The 17,244-nt window shown below is 46.3% G+C and overlaps 1 protein-coding gene and 1 pseudogene across 3 annotated transcripts in view; one reads left to right on the forward strand and one right to left on the reverse strand.

Annotated features, from left to right (window-relative positions):
- Positions 1–13,381, forward strand: part of TESMIN (testis expressed metallothionein like protein) — a gene marked incomplete at its 5' end in the record, with an annotated part of 38,561 nt that extends 25,180 nt beyond the window's left edge. For both annotated transcript variants that reach the window (XM_079929663.1, XM_079929664.1), the window contains 4 exons: positions 5,259–5,361; positions 9,212–9,349; positions 10,634–10,809; positions 12,549–13,381. In XM_079929663.1, the coding sequence (XP_079785789.1) occupies positions 5,259–5,361; positions 9,212–9,349; positions 10,634–10,809; positions 12,549–12,756 (625 nt within the window). In that variant the 3' untranslated portion in view covers positions 12,757–13,381. The remainder of the gene's footprint in view (positions 1–5,258; positions 5,362–9,211; positions 9,350–10,633; positions 10,810–12,548) is intronic.
- On the reverse strand, positions 6,031–6,921 carry LOC307189731 (glutamyl-tRNA(Gln) amidotransferase subunit C, mitochondrial-like; annotated as a pseudogene). Its single transcript has one exon. The product of its transcript is annotated as a glutamyl-tRNA(Gln) amidotransferase subunit C, mitochondrial-like (transcript).
- Positions 13,382–17,244: the final 3,863 nt, after the last annotated feature.

Consider the following 17,244-nt stretch of genomic DNA (forward strand, 5'->3'; position numbering starts at 1 on the left):
GTGGCAAGAGAGAGAGGGTACACGGTTCTCGGAACAGGAAGGAGGCCAGTGCCACTTGTGTAGTGTTGTTCATTATTCCAAAATATATAAGATAATCTGAATGTTCAGTATAAGGGGAATTATTAACTAAATTATGATGCCACTGTAGAATGGGGTATTGTTCAGTCATTAAAATGGCATGTAAATCTATTTACATGTAATATTAACACTCATAACATTATATTGATAAGTAATGAAAACAAGCTGTCACATTGATTACTGACATTGTTACATAATGAAAGCACATTGAAACAGTGTATAGAATATGATCTTTTTTTATATATTATATGTAACCAAACAACATGTATTTATTTTAATATGTATCGTTTTACAGAAAAACTCTGAAATATATTTGCCAAATGATCATCTCTAGGGAGTGGGATTCTGGGTGATTGTAATTTTTCCTTTTTGCTTATTTACATTTTTTAAAACTACAACAAATGTGATTTACTTGTATCAAGAATAAAATTAGCAAAGACATTCTGAGCCAGAATCAGTAGACTTGGTTAACCCCTTGGATGTGAGTAAAGAGAGAAAGGTAATCGTCAAAAATGACTCAGGGGTCATGTTACTGGGTGGATGGACACCATGAATGCAGAGAGAGACTACAGAGTGAGCACAGTGAGGGCTGAAGGTGAAGGTCAGGAGTTAAGGTGTGGACATGCTGAGTTGGAGGTGGAAATGTCTGATAGGGTGGAAATGTCTGATAGGAAGTGGGGAATGTGGTTCTGGAGCATAATAGTGTCACACGTTGCTGAGAGGTAAATGCAGTGAAGAGGTCCTTGCCTTTCTGGTTAAGGAGGTTGTCTGAGAGTTAGGGGGATGGAGAAGACGGTCTGAGCGCAGTAGGTTAAAGAAAGAATAGGAGATGAGGAAGGATAAGCAGCAAGCGTAGAAACCCTTTCTTGATGTTTGGGGAAGAAGAAAATGAGTGTTCAGTGATACACAGCTACAAATCTTCAACATAGAGTTTTAAAAAGTAGAGGGGACAGAGTTAATAAATAAAAGCACCCAGCAAGGTGTGGGTGCAAGAAAGGAAATATGCCTAGCTTGGACCTTGGTGAGTAAGCGTAGTTTGACTAGGTATAAAATTCTAGATTGTCAGTTTTTCTCTCAGTGCTTCGAAGGTATTATTCTACTGTTTTCCACTATTTCTAACATGAAGTGAGTGGTTAGTCTAGGTAATGTCTTTTCTTCTGGCCTTTTTACAATTTTGTCTTCAATTTTTCTTTTTATTTGCCTTTTTGGGGTTCATTAGGTTTCTGAAATCTGAGGATCCACAACTTTCAACAGTTCCAGAAAACTCAGAGATATCCTCACTCCAAATATACCTGTCTTCCATTTTCTCTTTTCTGTCCTTCTGTAATGCTAAGCAGACATACGTGAGCCCCTGTAACTAGCGACCATTTCTTTTAATCTCTCTTCCATATTTTTAACTTTTTTGTCTTTTTATGCTGAATCTGGATCTAATTTCTTTATCTTTCAGTTTATCCTTTCTGACTTTTCATTTAGTTATTATTTTTATCCAGCTCACATGCACATAAAGAGCCAAATAGTTATACAAGGCTTATGACAAAAAAATGTAGTTCCCTGACAATTGTTCCTTATTTTCTGATCCCCAAGAACGTTTAGCCCTTAACCAAATCTTTTAATATTTGCCTCCATAAATCTAAATAATGTGCTTGTGTTGCTACTTCTTGGCTTTTCAGTTTGGGCATGATCTCTTGTATTTGTGCCATGAAAGATGTGGATTTAGCTCTCTTCCCTCTTGCTACTCACACGTAACCCCCCTCCCAACACACACGTCCTGTTCCCAGACATCAGATGTACTTGGTTGGATCAGTAGTATTTATTTTTTATGACTATGAAAACACTACTCACTGCTGAGCCTTGATTAATTTTCTTCCTGCACTTCTTTACCTTTTCCCTTGAGTCAATACTCAGTTTTCTAATGTACCTAACACCAACTCAACCCTTAACTCTCCTCCGCTTGTGTAACTGTTCTCTCAACGTGCTCCAACACACTAGGTACTCAGTGAATTGGTCTGGAGGAAGCCTTTCCTGCAGCCGTCACCGCCCTGCTCTTGGGTGGTTGGTTTCCAGGCCTGCTGCACAGTTCTCTTGGACCCTCCCTCCAGCATCAGGCCCAGGGTTCCCTTTGCTTCTTCCTCAGGTTTCAGCCCCTGGCTCCTGGATTCCATTATCTTCCTCATTTGATTCACTGCATCATTTTGGGGCAGCATGTCCTCCAGTAGCTTCCCGAGCAAGAGTGATGGGAGAGAATGTTTTCAGACCGTATGTGTCTAAAGATGTCGTAGTCTGTCCTCTCACTGACATGATCATTTTGGATGGACAATGGGATTTCCACCTTCAACTAGTGGAATTTTCCTTTAAATTTTTGAAGGCTTTGCTGCATTTTCTTCTAGATTCCAGTATTGCTGTGAACTTTTTTCTTGCCCTTTGTATGAAACCTATTTTATTCTTTCTAGAACCTTGTGGGAGCTTCTCTTTGTGCCCCGTGCTCTGAAATTTGGTGAGAGGTGTCTTGTTCTGGCCATTTGGCAGTCCCTTTCACTCTGGGAACCCATGCCCCTTAGCGCTGGGAAATGTTCTTGACTTACTTTCTCCCCTTCATTCTTAAAATTCTGTCTTTCTGGAACCCTTATTTTTTACATAAGTGTTGGACCCTCTGATGCTCCTCTACATTCTTCTTTCTCCTATTGTTTTCTACTTTTTTGTATGTGTGTTCTGTTTTCTTATCTTCTGTTAAGTTTTTCATCCCTGTGATTACTTTTTTATTTTACATAATGTATCTTTTGTACTCTGAGTGTTTTTTAGCATTGTGTTCTTGTTTCCTGGATACAATAACTTTCCTTAATCTTTCCAAGGCTATTGATACCCCCTTGTCCCCCGCCCCCTTTTCTTTTCCCTTCAGAGTCTGTTTCTTTAGGCCTCTGTCTTTCATATTGGATGAGTCCCTAAAATGTCTGCAGATCTTGGCCTGCCACTCTGCTCATGGTTAAGAGCAAGGCAGAAGGGAGGGGGCTCTTGGTACGTTGGTGGGAGCTTGCTCCCTGTGGCTCCACCGTAGGGTGATCTTACCAAGCCACTTATCGGGGGATCTCAACGTCAGACTCTCTATATTTTCTCTTGGGCTAGTGGGTCCTCAGAGAAGGCCTTTCCAATCTCCTGCTAGAATTCTAAGGGCTGAGTGGAAAAACCTGGGGGTCTCAGATTCACCTTTCCCCCTTTTGTTCTTTAGAATACCCCAGTCCTCAATTGTTTTACCCCAGAGAGTAATTTCAGTCTCTTGCCATGGTGGTGGAGGAGCAGTCAGGTACTGGAAGGGAAGGAGCCTGGGGACCCCCTACCTCCTAAATAGAATTTCAGCCACCTTCACCCACTTCAGAGCAGCCTGGTGCCTGCCACCCATTTGTGCCTTCAGAGCTGCTTCCCCACTCTCTCTTGCTAGCTCAGGTTTCAGAGTTCTTGAATCTGCTGTCCATTAACTCTCTCCCCTCTGTTTTCCAGCCTCCGAATCTTCTGTAATTGTCTCCGCTCCCTTCTGTCCATCCTAGTGGTCAGGAAAAACTCTCACATTTTCCCCTTGCTCTCTGCCTGTGGCTCAGACAGTGCTGTGTCTCCACGCTCTCCTTCTGTGAAGTAGCTTTGTGGGGAGGTGGCCTTTCAAGGATTCACACTTTATATGGGTTTTTTTTTGATCCAACTCCCACCTTCTGTAGCTCAGACTTTGTCTCCTGTCTCCTGCAGGAGTGGCCCATTTGATCCCTAGGACCTGCAGAGGGCCCAGGACAACACTTGGCAGCTACAGAACTCACCTGTCTGGCTTCACAGTTCCTTATCTTTTCACATCTGACAATCTCCTTTACTCTCCTCTTGGTTTGACATGCATTTTGACACATTATTTAAAAATATTAAAATAATAAATGTTAAAAAAATAATAATAATGTTAAAAGAATTGTGTTCAGGAACTCTGTAACAGGAAGGTTTCTGCAAACATCCAGTCCACCATATAGCCAGACGCAGAGGCCCTCCTGCATTCGTTCAGCACTCTGTCAGAGGCACCCGCTATGTGGGAAGCACGCCAGGCCTTCCCTCAGCAACCCTGCGAGCCCGGGAGGTCAGGTGCCAGGGCTTCCTGCCTCCAGACGCTGACTGATAACCTGGATCAGATAATGTGGGGGGCCAGAAGCAGAGCTGATGTTAGACCTGCATTTGAAGCTCTTTTCAATGAATCACGCTCTCGGAAGAGAACGCCGTGGGTCTTCTCTAGTCACAGGCTGAGGCCGTGGAGTGGCTGATGAGCCTCCCGAAGGCTCTCGAGGGCGCAGGTTACAAGCAGGATATTTTACATGAATCTTTACAGGAGTTGAGGAAAGTGTCTTGCCCCCGCCCGTACTGAAAAGGTGTAAACCTCAGGCCTATTAGGGCCTCTGTCGCACAGCACAAGAGCAGGCTCCTACGAGAGCATGTAAAGCGGTTCACAGTCATAAACGCTGAGAGGTCTTCAAGGGAAACGCAGCAGAGAAGGTGCTCGGCACTGCCCTTGAACTGCCGGGCACTGCCCGTCTGACTCCAGGATCCCAGGGGCAGGTGCTGGAACAGGGTCTGCTCAGCACGCTGTCCTGTGGACTCTGCTCGTGGACGATATGTATTATCACAGTGTGGCAGCAGTCGTGCCACACCCGTGTTTCTGACCCAGTCATGCCTCCTTTCTCCACCACTGACATGGAATGAAAGTGACGCAAAGCCTGGGCCAGGGGCCAGCCACCTCTAGGTCCCTTCGTTCTTTTCTCGTAGGCGGGGTCTGGCCGAGAGGTGAACTCACTTTCAGCCGGGTTGGGATGGTTGATGGGAAAGTGGCTCTTTGCTCACCAGCTTACAGTGTTCCTGGGAGAAGGGCGGCGGGCATTAGGGGCAGGAGACAGTGGACGCCAGCGGACACTGTCCAGGAAATTGTTTACTCTGCACATGCCTATTTTATGAAACCAATGGTTTTTAACGAGTCTCTCTCTCCTGTGTTGGTCACTGGAAAGCATCATCCCAGTGGATCTAATTTTCACATGAAGAGGAGAATCGCGTAACTAAAAGTTGTGTTGACTTGGCGTGTGACCAGCTCTCTCCCTGTAGGTGTGTGCACGCTTGTTTTTAACTACTCGCAGCGGTGCCTTTGACACACTGTGTTGTTTTATTCACAGGTACTGTGATTGCTTTGCAAGCGGGGACTTTTGCAACAAGTGCAATTGTAATAATTGTTGCAACAATTTACATCATGACATGGAACGGTTTGAGGCCATTAAGGTAACAAATTTCCATTAAATACACACATTCTGAAAGCATTTAAAAGTGCAGGGGATATTCACAAAACGATCTCCTCAGATTTCTAATTTCAGTATTGGGAAAACCCAAAGTGTTGAAGAGTATACGTTAAATAGGACTCTATGCCTGAAGGTGGCGGTATTGACCATGACTGGGGCTGTTGTGAGAGTGGCGGCTGGAGAAAGACCTTTATTCTCCACCGGCACGGGAGGGCTTCATGGGGGCAGCAGGGTCCCAGAAGGGTCTGGTTTAAGAGCATGGAAGTACCCACGTTGTCTTTTTTTTAGCCACTTCACTGAAACACAGTTGACCCGTAAAAAGCTGTACACTTAATGTATACAACTCAGCGAGTTCGGGGTTAAGTATACACACGCGAAGTCACAACCATGAAGGCCATAAACATATCCACCCCCCCCCCCAAGCTGCCTCCTAACCTTAGCAGAAAGGCAGCCTTCTGCTTGGAACAAAGTGGGCACCCAAGAACAAATTTAAGGGTGTTCAGTAAAGATAAAAGGCTGCTCAAGTCACTGGAAGCAGCAACTGAAAAGGACAACTCAGGGTGTCACACAGTGATCAGATACAATGTCTAACAGTTAGAAAAACTCACTTAAATGCAGTTCGGTAGACAGTCTTTTGGGGAGGGGATAAGGTCTTCCATACAGAAAAGCCTGTGAGTACATTTGATCCATTTCCTTGGAAACTGGCAATACCTTCTACTTCCATTGGCATCAGGGACTCTGCCTTATTTTGGCTAGATCTTTCCCAATTCTGTCTTCAAAAGAGTTAGTTACTAAGAGATACCTAGCCGTCGCTTTATTCAGGTGGCTGAAGGGAGTGGGAGCATTAGTGTTCCTAACAAAGCAGTCATTGCACGCCCACGTTTTTAGAGGGCACCCCTTCCCAGAACAGCTACTCAGCCGTGTGCGAAGGGCTCTTTTTCATCCAGCTTTGGTCGAGAGATATTACCTGCGGGAGCCACAAAACACTCCTCCACACCCCGGTGGGAGTTTTGTAGTAGTTCCTCAGCACAGTTGCCTCTACCACATTGTCGGATCTCAGGTGCAGACATCTGTCCTCCAGAACTGACTCTTTGGGCTCCACCCGGTCCGTGTCCACGGCGCGGAGCCGGTCGGCGAAGGCGATGGCTTTCTCCAGCCGTGCCACGGCCTCTTGGCTGCCGAAGTCCACAAGCGCTAGCCGCTCCAGGTGCTCGATCAGCTCGGCCGTGACCCGGCGGCTTCCCTGAGGATGGGCCTTGGAGGTGAAGCCCCGGCACCCGCCCGCCAACACCCGAAGGCCCAGACACACGGCCCGCGTCCACATTTCTCTCCTCCTCGGCCTCCGTAGAGCGTCCTCCTCCACGTTGCCTTGATTTGAGGTTTAGAAATTCGGATTGTGTTATGCAGCAGATAAGCCTGAGTTCAAAGAGTGTAGTCTGAAAAGGCGGAGAGGTCCACTGTGTGAAGAAAGTCGGGTGAAAGCTCTCGGCCATCGTTACCTAGACTGATTTTTATTCTCCTTGGCTTCCCGGTGAAGGGAGAATCTAGGGGCAGACGGCACCTTGGAGAGCCCCGCAGGCCACCTGCTAAAGGCTAAATGCATTAGGGGCAGTTTTCATCCCTTCCCGTGGGCACGAAAGATTAGCAGAGAAGGGAGCACAGCCCCCCTGCTCGGGCCACGGCTTGGTGTCCTCTCACTTACCCAGGGAGACTGAGGGCCATCCCCTGTGGACTCGAGGCTCTCCTACTGTGCCATGGTTGGGCTGTTTATGTTTTCTAAAATACTTTAACTTGCCTCTTGAATTATAGATACATCAGTTGAAAATATCAATTTTGATACAGGCAGATCCACAGCTTCAATTGCATCTAAGCTTCAGTATAGTAGCCTTTTCTTCAGGGGTAAAGGATACTGTCTGCAATTAAAAGTATAAAAAGTTCTATTTGAAAAGTGTTGGGGGACCTCCCTGGTGGCACAGTGGTTAAGAATCCACCTGCTAACGCAGGGAACACGGGTTCGAGCCCTGGTCCGGGAAGATCCCACATGCCACGGAACAACTAAGCCCATGCACCACAACTACTGAGCCTGCACTCTAGAGCCCACAAGCCACAGCTACTGAAGCCCATGCGCCTAGAGCCTGTGCTCTGCAACAAGGGAAAGCCCGTGCACAACAACGAAGACCCAATGCAGCCAAAAATAAATAAATAAATTTATTTTTTAAAAAAAGTGTTGGAATTCTCATGCATTGCTGGTAGGGATGTAAATTGGTACCAGCACTTTGGAAAATTGTTTGGCAATAGTTACTAAAACTAAACCTTTGTATGTGCTGTGATCCAGCAGTTCATTCCTAAAAACAGAGCCCCTAGAAATGAGTTTACATGTCTACCAGAGGCTTGTACAAAAATGTTCACAGCAGGGCTTCCCTGGTGGCGCAGTGGTTGAGAGTCCGCCTGCCTATGCAGGGGACACCGGTTTGTGCCCTGGTCCGGGAGGATCCCGCGTGCCGCGGAGCAGCTGGGCCTGTGAGCCATGGCCGCTGAGCCTGCGCGTCCGGAGCCTGTGCCCCACAACGGGAGAGGCCACAGCAGTGAGAGGCCCGCGTACCGCTAAAAAAAAAAAAAAAAATGTTCATAGCAGTTTTATTCATAATAGCCCGAAACTGGAAACAATCCGTGTGTTCAGTGGTAGAATGGATAGATCTGTCGGGGTGTATCATCTAACAGGTGACACACATCAATGAAAAACAAAGACCCACAGCTCTGTGCCACAGCCCGGAGAATCTCACACGGCGCTAATGAAAGAAGCCAGATGGAAAAGAATACACACCAAATGGTTCCACTTAGATGAAGTTCCAGAACGGGCAAAATTAAAGCAATCCCAGTCAGAATAGAGGTTCCCTCAGGCGTGTGTTAATGGGAAGGAGTCATGAGGGACCTCGGCATGGGTGGGCTGGACTGTCCTCTGACCTGGTCTGGCTGGGGTCGCACGGGGCTCACACATGCTCAGATTCATCACGTCCACCATCCCTCGTGCTGCAGTAAAAAGTGAAAGCACACAAACACAGCAGCCTCACTGCAAAGGCCCTTCTGCAGCGATGGGGACCTCCAGGGCTCTGGTGCCGACCGGATCCCCGCTGCTCACCTGTGAGGGGAGAGGGAGGACGGGGGCTGCCGCTGTGCCTTCCGCGTTGCTCCAGCCCAGCTTTATAAAGAGCACGGCCTCACCTTGTCATTGACAATAGTCTAGATAGGTAGCAGACAGGTAGAAGAGTCAAACAAACAAAGCACGATAAAAAGCCGAGCGTGATGTATGAGACAGGCACCTGCTGGTTGAGAACCGGGGCTGGACGTGAGCACAGGGACCGGAACCGGACTCCATCACTTGGTCGCTGTCATCTGACCTCTCGGTGCCTCAGTCTCTTCATCCGGCAGACAGCAAGAACAGTGGTAGTGTTTCCTCCACAAGGTTGCTGTGAGGATTAAATGAGAGAACGCGTATAAATCACACAGAAAGTGGAACGCCGTGCACGTTTAGCAAACGTGAGCTGGTGTCAGAGTACCATGATCCCAACTATCTCAGGAAAAAAAGTACAAGAGATGCAGGAAGGAAATATGTCCACATGGACACAATGATTTCCATCACATCGTTACTGTCCATAAATTTTCTACCTTTAAGTGTTCAAATGAATTAAAATGAAATGGGGGGGTGATGCACTTCCTCAACGATGTGAGGAGATGAGGCACACTGCTCGTCGGGCAAGCCAGGTACTTTGCACTGAACATTATTTTTAAATAATAAAATATATCTTGATGGAGTTTTGCATTTTCTGTCTTAGGCATGTCTTGATAGAAATCCGGAAGCTTTCCAACAAAAAATTGGGAAAGGACAATTGGGAGACGTTAAGCCTCGACACAGCAAAGGATGTAATTGCAAGAAGTCAGGCTGCCTTAAGAATTACTGTGAATGCTTTGAGGTCAGTCAGCAATTCCTAAGTATTATTTTTAAAAACCAGCTAAATATATGGCCTAAGTAACTTTGTGGTTAAAAAATCTTCAATTTAAAGGGAGAAATATAATTTAATTTCTTCCTTCCAGGGCTTCTAAAAGGGCACCCACCAATCTACCTTAATTTCTCAAATGTGAATTACGCCTTACGAATCAAGTAAATGAGCTCAGGCCTCCTTTGGGAGCATGTTGTCTCCCCCGAGCCCGCCCTGACTGTCCAGCAGAGGGTGCCCAGTGCCAGGGCCTTGCCCGCCCTGCAGCTGCTGACCAGGGGCTGGAGCTCCCCTCAGTGGCCAGCACCTGGTGGCTCCCAGAGGCGGGCCTTTTCCTTGCTGAGCAGGGCGGAGACGCTCTGGGTGGGGTAGTGGGGGCAGCCTTGTCCTCAGGTGAGCATTCACCTGGGTGCTCTGAGCAGGCAGCTCCCAAGCAGCTCGTCTGGCTGCCGAGACAGTGTGTCAGCCCACTTTCCTCTGCCGGGCAGTGGCCCACGCAAAGTGCTGATGTCCTGTAGCGTCTGGCATTACAACAGACTAGCAATCTCGAAGAACCTCCTATTCAAAACACCCAGAGGTGCAGAATAAAACACACCCCATTAGATGCATGTCTGAGCTGGAAAGGACAGACGGAAACCCCCAGGGGCTGAAACTAAGAGGAAACTGGAAACCAGAGTGTCACAGGGCCAGCCTTCTGACTGCCCCCAGGCCGGGCCTGAGCAAGGGGTTGGTCCCCAGCCCTGAGTGTCACACAACTGTGTGGCAAGAAACAAAGTCCACCCACAAGGAAGCAGGAAGGGCCTCCCCCTAGAATGCCCACCGCAGGCCCGGCCTCGGGTGGGTTTCATGTTCTACCACGCGCACGTTCTCTGCAACAGCGGAGCCAGCACGACACCCTCGGTGCTGAAGGAGAAGGGTGGTCGGGCTGGAGTGCTATGACCGGCTGAGGCAGGCTTCGATTAGAACAAGGGTCAGATGGAGCCTTCGCTGTGCTCCGCTGGACGAGGGAGAGACCCCACTCTCTGCTCGGGGCTCACACCCACACCCGCCCCCTGGCCCTCGGGGGCCCCTCCCCACCTCCCTTCACATCACAGTCACCTGCCCCTCTTCACTTCTGCCTTTCTTCGGTATGAAAATCGCAGATTACATACGTGCGTGCACACACAGATATAAACAGTTATTTAAGATCCACATAGAATTTGTTGGTTTTTGATGAATGGTAGGACAACCTAATTTTATTGAAGCATTTTACATTACCAGGCCAAAATTATGTGTTCTTCTATTTGCAAATGCATCGATTGCAAAAATTATGAAGAAAGCCCAGAACGAAAAACACTAATGAACATGCCAAACTATATGGAAATCGGAGGTTTTGAAGGCGGCCATCATTTGTCAACAACTAAATTTTCAGGACTACCAAAATTCAGAAAAGATAGGTAGGTACTCTGAACTAACCCTCCTAATAGGGGAATTCAAGGTTATTTTGAGAGGAGAGTTGGAAATTCCCTGGCAGTCCAGTGGTTAGAGCTCCGCGCTTTCACTGCCGGGGCCCGGTTTCAATCCCTGGCCGGGGAACTAAGATCCCCCCATAAGCCGTGCAGCGCGGCCAAAAAAAAGATAAAATTTGAGAGGAGAGTTAAAACAGTTTACACACTGGAAAGAAAGCGTGTTTGTCTGTAGGTGGGGGACAAGGGATGGGGAAGGAAGACGCCAGTTTCTTTCTCTGTCTTGACCAACCCTAGATCACACACTGTTAGCTCAGAGGAGCGCCTGCTGTCGAATTCGCTTGGTCCTATTTGTCCTCTTAGCTTGACCTTTTTGTCCTGACCGCCTGAGTTACCCCTGGTTTCGTACGAGAGCAGAAGGTCCCTACAGGACCTCAGGAGGCAAGGGCATGATCTCTAGGCAGCAAACACCCGAACCACTCTTTACCACAGGAAGTGACGGCAGAGAGATGTTCTCGGTGTGTGCTGTATTCCTTACTAAAGTGATTATGGAGTCCACTTTAGTTGGATATCTTCCCATTTAATTATTCTGAGGTCATATTATACTCCTAGCAGGTCTCAAAGATTGAGTAATAATTTTATTATATATTGGACTAGATTCATCCATTTTAAAAAGTTTCTTTGAGTTCTCTGTGATGGGTCATGTCATGATAAAGTACTGGATATCATTAATTAATTGATAACATGTAGAAAAGCCAAGTTCATGCTTATTTGGTTAGAGACATCAGAAATACTCATCACTGTGACCTGCAGAGGTCGTCATTGGTAAAAATGTACTGAAACATGGCTGCATCTTCTGTGAAATTATATGTGAAAACATTGCCTGACATGGGGATGTTGTGTGTCCGATGGGATGTGATAGGGGTCCACGCTCCATACGTTGGCGTCTGGCCTCAAAGTGTTAAGACTCTTGACCCGAGGACAGCCCTGTTCTTTCATCTTCAACAGAAGTCATCGTGTATTGCCTTTATAGAGAGATTTTAACCAATCCCAACGTCTATATTTTCATAATCCAATACTTTTTAATACTTTATAGTTTTCCTAAATTTTTTCAGTTTGAGCATGACTTGGGCAACTATCTAGCTAAGCCACAGTTGCCCCTTGAGCCCAGTGGGGAGAGTGGCTGGTCCCGTACAACAGAACCTCTTCAGGGATCCAGGGGGCATTCCGAGGCAAGGCCATGCTGACAAAACGCCCCCTAGGAGGCGAGTCCTCAGAGCCATTGTGCGTCTGTAGCGCAAGGGGCCGGTGCCCTGGGTAGCTGTCCTACTGCCGCTTTCCTCAGGTAGACTTGTGCACAGAGCTTAGAGCAAGGCTGCATGGCTTGTCTTAGCTAAGATTCCTGCTGCTTCGACCGCTGCCCAGCCCATGGGCTTGATACTGCAGCCCAGGTCTCTGGGCTCCTTAGTGGATCTCAGTTTGAGAAAATTTAGGATCTGCCGTGAGAGGGACGTCTAGGAGCTGACAGATTCACCTGACCTCTGTATTCTTCTTCTAAGAGCAATCCTTTATGTCATGACAGGTAACATAGCTTCCAGTGTTAGGAAGACATTAGATTTTACCGGTGACATTCTTACAATGCTTTGACAAACACGTCTCCTTGAATACGAAAGGTATTTAAAAACAGTGGAGTGATTGAACGTGGCCTTTAACTGGTCTGCTTCTGACAGGCAGTCAGCCTCATGCATCTCCTGGGAGGTGGTGGAAGCCACGTGCGCCTGCCTGCTGGCTCAGGGCGAAGAGGCCGAGAAGGAGCACTGCTCTGAGAGCTTGGCAGAGCAGATGATCTTAGAGGAATTCGGGAGATGCTTGTCGCAGATTCTCCATATTGAGTTTAAATCCAAAGGGTTGAACATTGAGTCAAGTACAACGTGGTGAAATGTGCCTGCATGTGGATTTCGTCTCCATATTCTGCAGGAAAACTCGTTTAGAAAAGTTGTTTTAAGGACCAAGAGGCCAGGTCTACACCAACAGCTTCATCGTTAAAATCAAGCTTTCCCTCTGCATCAGGGCACCAAGGGGTTACTCAGAGTCTCTGAGGGATTTGGCGATTAAAACCCTCCCTCTGTTTTTGAGGAGGTGCATGACATAACTGCTGTTGTCTGGACCCGAGGAGAGAGCATGTGTTCCTGTGATCCCGGGAGAACTGTCTGCACTAACACTGAGTCATGGAGGGTGGAAGCAGGCCCTGGAGAGAAGTAGAAGTCCATTCCTATTGACTTCACCCTCTCCCGGGAATTTCTTCCTCTGGCGGGTTCTCTGCATAAAAAGCCATAATGATTTTCCCCTAAATTGTTTAGAAACAAATTCTCCAGATAGGCTGCTAAGATACAACTTAAAATCTGTAGAGAACTACTGAATACCTTGGAGAATTTCTGAGTGTAGATGTTTCCCCAGAGTCACAGGAATTACCAGTCTCCTCTAGGGCCACAGTGAAATGCAGACAGCAGGGTTGGTTTGGTCAGTAGCATTTTGAGTTGTGGGACTGAAAATTATCTAGTTTCTTATGTGTTTCCATTTAAATTGTGGAAAAGCTCTATTATCCAATTAACTTCTCCATAATTATTGTTATAATATTATTATTGTTTGTAAAGTAACTAGTTTGCAGAAATCAGCAGGTAAGATAAGTTATTAAGTTGACTCTCTTTTGGTTCTATTGTAAAAGAAAAGAGGAATAAAATTTTGACATGTCTTCCATTGTTGTAATTAACTTAGTAGTGGAAAAGTCTATTTGTTATGTTTCTGTGTTCATTAATAGTATTGGCCCCTTGGAGAATGTTTAGAAAGCTCATTTACAAACACACCACTAAAAGAAGTGGGGTCGGGCTTCCCTGGTGGCGCAGTGGTTGAGAGTCCACCTGCCGATGCAGGGGACACGGGTTCGTGTCCCGGTCGGGGAAGATCCCGTATGCCGCGGAGCGGCTGGGCCCGTGAGCCATGGCCGCTGAGCCTGCGCGTCCGGAGCCTGTGCCCCACCAACAGGAGAGGCCACAACAGTGAGAGGCACACGTACCGCCAAAAAAAAAAAAATAAATAAAATAAAATAAAATAAAAGAAGTGGGGTCATAGGGCCTGGCCACTAGGCACACCAGTAAGCCAGGAGCCAAGGAGCAAGCTGATGATTTGTTGAGTTGTGTTTGGAACAGCCTAGCTCTGATGGGGAGCCAAAGCGGGGAAAAGAAATTCTTAATTCTTCTCTGTTTCAACGCCTTTGTGACCCCTTGGGATCTGGGTTCTGTGGCAGAAAGCCGGAGGTAGAGACAAGCATTGTAGGATGACGGAGTTCTCCATGAGCAGTGTTCCCTGTTGCTCTGCGTGCTTTCAGTCCCATCAACATCTCGAGACAGAGCAGGGAGGGGACGCTGTGGAGGAGCCCACCTAGCCCACTTCACCCTTGGGGGCTGGAAGGGGACTTGGAAATGGGGGGCTTTGTGACTCCTTCTGGGAGGGCTGCCCTCCTTTCCATGTCCCTCTTGGCAGTGCTGCCAACTGCAATATCTGCCGACCACATATAATTTAGAATTTTCTAGTAGCCATATATGAGAAAAGTAAAAAAGGAACAGGTGAAATCAGTTTAATAATCTTTTATTTAACCCCATATATCCCCAACACTATCATTTCAACGTATAATCAAAATAAAAATGATTGAGATAGTTCACATTCTTTGTATGTACCGAATATTTGAAATCCAGTGTGTATTTTACACTTGTAGCACATTCCAATTTGCATCAGGCACATTGTAAGTGCCCAGGAGCTGCACGGTGCAGGTGTGGAGGGAGGGGAAGGGAACAGTGTCCTCCAGGACTACTTTGAGGCAAACAGCTGCCTAGAAAGACCCTGCAACTAGGTACAGCCCCCTGCAGAGGCCGGAGGCAGCCCTGACCAGCAAGGTGAGCAGCAATCCTTAGGGCAATGACCCCAGCATTTCAGGGGAGTCCGCCTGGAACCTGGGCTCCTGTGAGCTAAAGGACCTTTGGTGCTGCCTGAGGATACTCAGGCTGTGGCCAGGTACACTGAGCTGAAGCCTGAAAGTTAGGGAAAGGGCATCTGGAAAGGCATGACCCCTGCAGGGATTCTCAGTGGAGAGAATTTATTAAGTCAGTACAACTTGTAGAAAATTCAGTATGAGAAGTAAAAGCCAAAGTAGAGTTGTGAATAAAGCCACTCTAATGCCCAGGGTTAAAGTTACATAGGATGACTAAAAAAACATAAAAGCACGTCTTTTTGCTTCTGAGAGAGAAGTAATGCTATTTTAAAACCATATAAAAATAAAAATAGTATGTCCTTATTTCTGGGTGTGGCTGTGCAAATTTAACCACCTTGTCATCTTTCTACCTTCTGTGTACTAAATGACATGGGCCACCTTTGTGATTAGGTTAGATTATCTGCAGGGTTTTTGTTTTTCCAGAAATGCAGTTTAGCTTACATCTTATCTTTTCAGGAATCCGAGAAAAAGTCATTTAAACAAAAATGGCACACGCTAAAAGAGAACTATTTCTCTACTCACACTTCCGACACCAAATGCGTGGTGTTTTAAATTTTTTCCAACACCAACCAATTCTCCAACTCTCAGGTGTCCTGTAATTGAATTGAATTGAATTCAGACTCCACAGGATTAAGGCCTCAGTCCCACAAGACTGCCCCCACTGCAGACACCAATCACACGTAGTGGGTCCCAGGTTACCCCCACTTCTGTCTGACTTCACTACAAACCTGAAGCTCCCATGACCCCTCCTCGGGTTAGATAATTTGTTATAACAGCTCACAGAACTCAGGAAGACACTTTACTTACCATTACTGGTTTATTGTCAAGGGTATAAATGAACAGATGAAAAGGTACATAGGGCGAGGTCCAGAAGGGTGCTGAGCACAGGAGTTTCTGTCCCCTGGAGCTGGAGTGCACCACCTTCTTGGCACATGGATGTGCTCACCAACCTGGAAGCTCTCCACACCCTGTAGTTTAGGGATTTTTACTGAGGCTTCATCATGCAGATTAACTCAATCTCCAGCTCCTCTCCCCTCCCTGGGGGATGGGGACATGGCTGCAAATTACAAGCTTCTAATAATGGTTTGGTCTTTCTGGAGGCCAGCTCCCATTCTGAAGCTATCCAGGAGCCCACCAAGAGTCACCTCCGTGGAACAAACGACATTCCTACCACCTAGGATATTCCAAGGAATTCAGGTGCTCTGTGTAAGATGCTCCTACCACCCCTATCATTCAGGAAATTACAGGAGTTTTAGGAACTCTATGTTGGGGGCAGAGACCAAATATATATTTATGTTGCACATGCTGAAAATCTTCTTTCCTATCAGTTAACCACAAGCTTATACACAATACAGAAAATGTGGGAGCAAGCAAACCATCCTTAAGAGACAAGCTTCTATTGGCTGCAATATATCAGCAGGAACCTACTTGTAACCCTCATCGTGGCTCTGAAGACCTTTATCCCTTTTATTAAACCCTGCACCAATACCTAAAATTCTGCCAGGGATTGTCTAGTTTCAGTGGGGTGAAGCTTTTAAAACCACAATAGACAAATTATTGTAAGAAGTAAATATACTTGTTTAAGGAATTGAAGGTGGAATTTTCATTGAAGATAAAAATGATGGGAGAAGTTAGAGAATCTAAGAGAACAGCAGTTTGAGGAAAGGATAAGGACAACTGGAGGGGAAAGGCACAGCTCATTCTGCAGGTGAAGCTCTCTTTATGAAGGTCGTGGGCCCAGGTGGGCAGAAGTGAGCATTGGGTGGTGTCAATGTTTTGGATTTTGGCCATTTTGATAGGTGTGTGGCCGTATCTCATTGTTGTTTTAATTTGCAATTTCCTAAGAACAAAAGATCTAAAGTATCTTTTCATGTGCTTACTTACCACCTGTGTATTTTCTTTAGTGAGGTATCTGTCCAGGTCTTTAGCCCCTTTGTAACTGGGCTGCTCATTTTCTCACTGTTGAGTTTTAAGAGTTCTCTGTATATTTTGGATAATAGTCCTTAACCAGATGTGTCTTTTACAAATATTTTCTCCCAGTCTGTGGCTTATCTTCTCAGTCTCTCAACAGTGACTTTTGCAGAACAGTTTTTAATTTTAATGAAGTCCAGCTCACCAGTCATTTATTTTATAGATCACAATTTTATCTTCTAGGAGTTTTGCATTTTACAGTTATGTCTGTGATCCACTTTGAGTTAATTTTTATGAAGAGTATAAGGTCTATGTCTAGATTCATTTTTCTGCATGTGGATGTCCAGTTGTTCTGGCACCATTTGCTGAAAAGACATTCTTTCCTCTATTGTATTACCTTTGCCCCTTTGCCAAAGGTCAGTTGACCGTATTTATGTGGGTATGCTTCTGGGCTCTCTATTGTGGTCCAT

Source organism: Stenella coeruleoalba (assembly GCF_951394435.1).
Source record: "Stenella coeruleoalba genome assembly, chromosome: 8".
NCBI lineage: Eukaryota > Metazoa > Chordata > Mammalia > Artiodactyla > Delphinidae > Stenella > Stenella coeruleoalba.